General features: G+C 37.9%; 1 protein-coding gene across 1 annotated transcript; it reads left to right on the forward strand.

Moving 5' to 3' along the window:
- The first annotated feature begins 234 nt into the window (after positions 1–234).
- Positions 235–1,465, forward strand: LOC137983351 (QRFP-like peptide receptor). Its single transcript, XM_068830556.1, has one exon. It carries the CDS (start codon positions 427–429, stop codon positions 1,384–1,386), a length of 960 nt encoding a protein of 319 aa, XP_068686657.1. The 5' UTR covers positions 235–426; the 3' UTR covers positions 1,387–1,465.
- The last annotated feature ends 424 nt before the right edge of the window (positions 1,466–1,889 follow it).

Genomic DNA, 1,889 nt, shown 5'->3' on the forward strand with positions numbered 1-1,889 from the left:
TCATACTTTTGAAATTGCCATTTCATTTTTTACTGAACACTTTATAGGTTTCTGGCAGACTAGTTTCTGTAACCGACATAAGAAATACTCATGGGAATCTAGACAGTTAAAACTTGCCACGCTGTCGTAAATTTCAAAAAAAAAAAAAAAATTGATGACACGTGGCGATTGATCATGGGTTTTTTTTACACTGGCCATTTTATAATAAGGAGTCAAAACACCGGATAACCACTTCTCATTTCGAGTGACATTGTTGTGCGCTGGTCGTTAATTAAATTTTGTCAATGTCAATGATTCCTTTTGTAAGGAGTCAAAAGCCAAGATGATATTTCACTTTTAGCGTAAATAAAGCAACAGCTGTTTGAAGAAAAACAAGGAGAAGGTACAGAAGATTGATCAGAAAAACTAGAACACGTACCAATAAACATGAATACAACGATAAATGGATCGGGGAGCTGCTCCTTCCAGTGGAATCCCACTACATACAAGATAGGAGCAACCGTCGCTTACTGCCTTATCTTCGTTATTTCGCTGGTTGGAAATTCATGTATAGGAATAATTGTTTACAAAACAAAAACGTTAAGGAAACCAATCAACATTTTCATAGTCAATATGGCCATGTCTGACCTGCTTGTCCCACTTATCTACATTCCCAAGCAGGTTGCAGAGTTGTATCTAAACTTCTGGCTCAAGAGTGGTGTCCTCGGCGATGCCTTGTGTAAGCTGATTCCTTTCATATTTGTGGTCTCCTTCATTGTGTCTATCCAGAGCCTGGTTCTGATATCAGTGGGTCGATTTGGAGCCGTGATATTTCCCCTCCGTTCCCCATTGATCAGTACGAAACTTTGTCCTTTGTTTATTCTCGCCTCATGGATCGTTGCAATTGCAACCATGTCGCCAAACCTGTTCATCTATAGGCTCGAGAAACGCAATGGAGAAGTATCTTGTGTTTTTAATTGGGAAGAAGCCTTTGGAGAACCTGTATCAGATACTGACGTTGCTCTTGCCTATTACATAGTTTTTGTCTTCACTCCCATCATCTCGTTAATCTTAATATACTCCATCATCCTTTTCAAGCTCAAGTTACAAAATTTTCCGGGTCAACAACCGACTGATGCTGCACAACGTAAGAAACGGAACAAAAATGTGTTGAAGTTAGCCATAGCTATCGTGTTGGGGTTAGCGTTTTGCAAATTGCCCCTGACAATTGTGTATTTAGCATATTCCTATTCCACATTGCCTTGTGCCACCCTCTTGTATATTGATATTCTCAGATGTCTTTTCGTCTCGCATTGCGCCGTCAATCCTTGCGTCTGTTTCGCGTTTTGCAGGAACTACTGTGAAGGCCTCAAGAGACTTCTGACGTGTTCTTCTGATGCATCGTAAACTGAATCCTACTCGTAGACAATCGCATTTACAGAAACAGTGATGCGTTTTTCAAAAGAAACAACAAGCAAAAAGAGTGGTTGATGCCTTAGGAGACATGTCTAGAAAATAATGCACGACATAAGTGACTTTTCTTGAGACGTCGCTTGTAATCAAAAGGAATTTTGATCCTTAATTTTTATGTTAACTAAAATAGAGTAAATAAAATTTGAAAAAGAGGGCTGGTTTCATTGTAATTAAATACCATTCTTTTCATATTCATCCGCAAGTGGCTTATGCGTTTGTATTATGCATTGCAAAAAACATTCCACTTCCATTCTTTTTTCAGCGCCATTAGTTGAAAAAATGTAATACTGAGAGGATAATTAAAAAACTGTCGGATATGAAATTTAAATTCACACTTAAAATCATGAAAATACAAATATTCAGTAACCATCAAAATGACGAATTGTTTAGTTGTTTGGAAAACCAATGCACGTTGAGAAAATTCCACCTGTTTTGAA

The sequence above is a fragment of the Montipora foliosa genome, chromosome 13, assembly GCF_036669935.1.
Source record: "Montipora foliosa isolate CH-2021 chromosome 13, ASM3666993v2, whole genome shotgun sequence".
NCBI lineage: Eukaryota > Metazoa > Cnidaria > Anthozoa > Scleractinia > Acroporidae > Montipora > Montipora foliosa.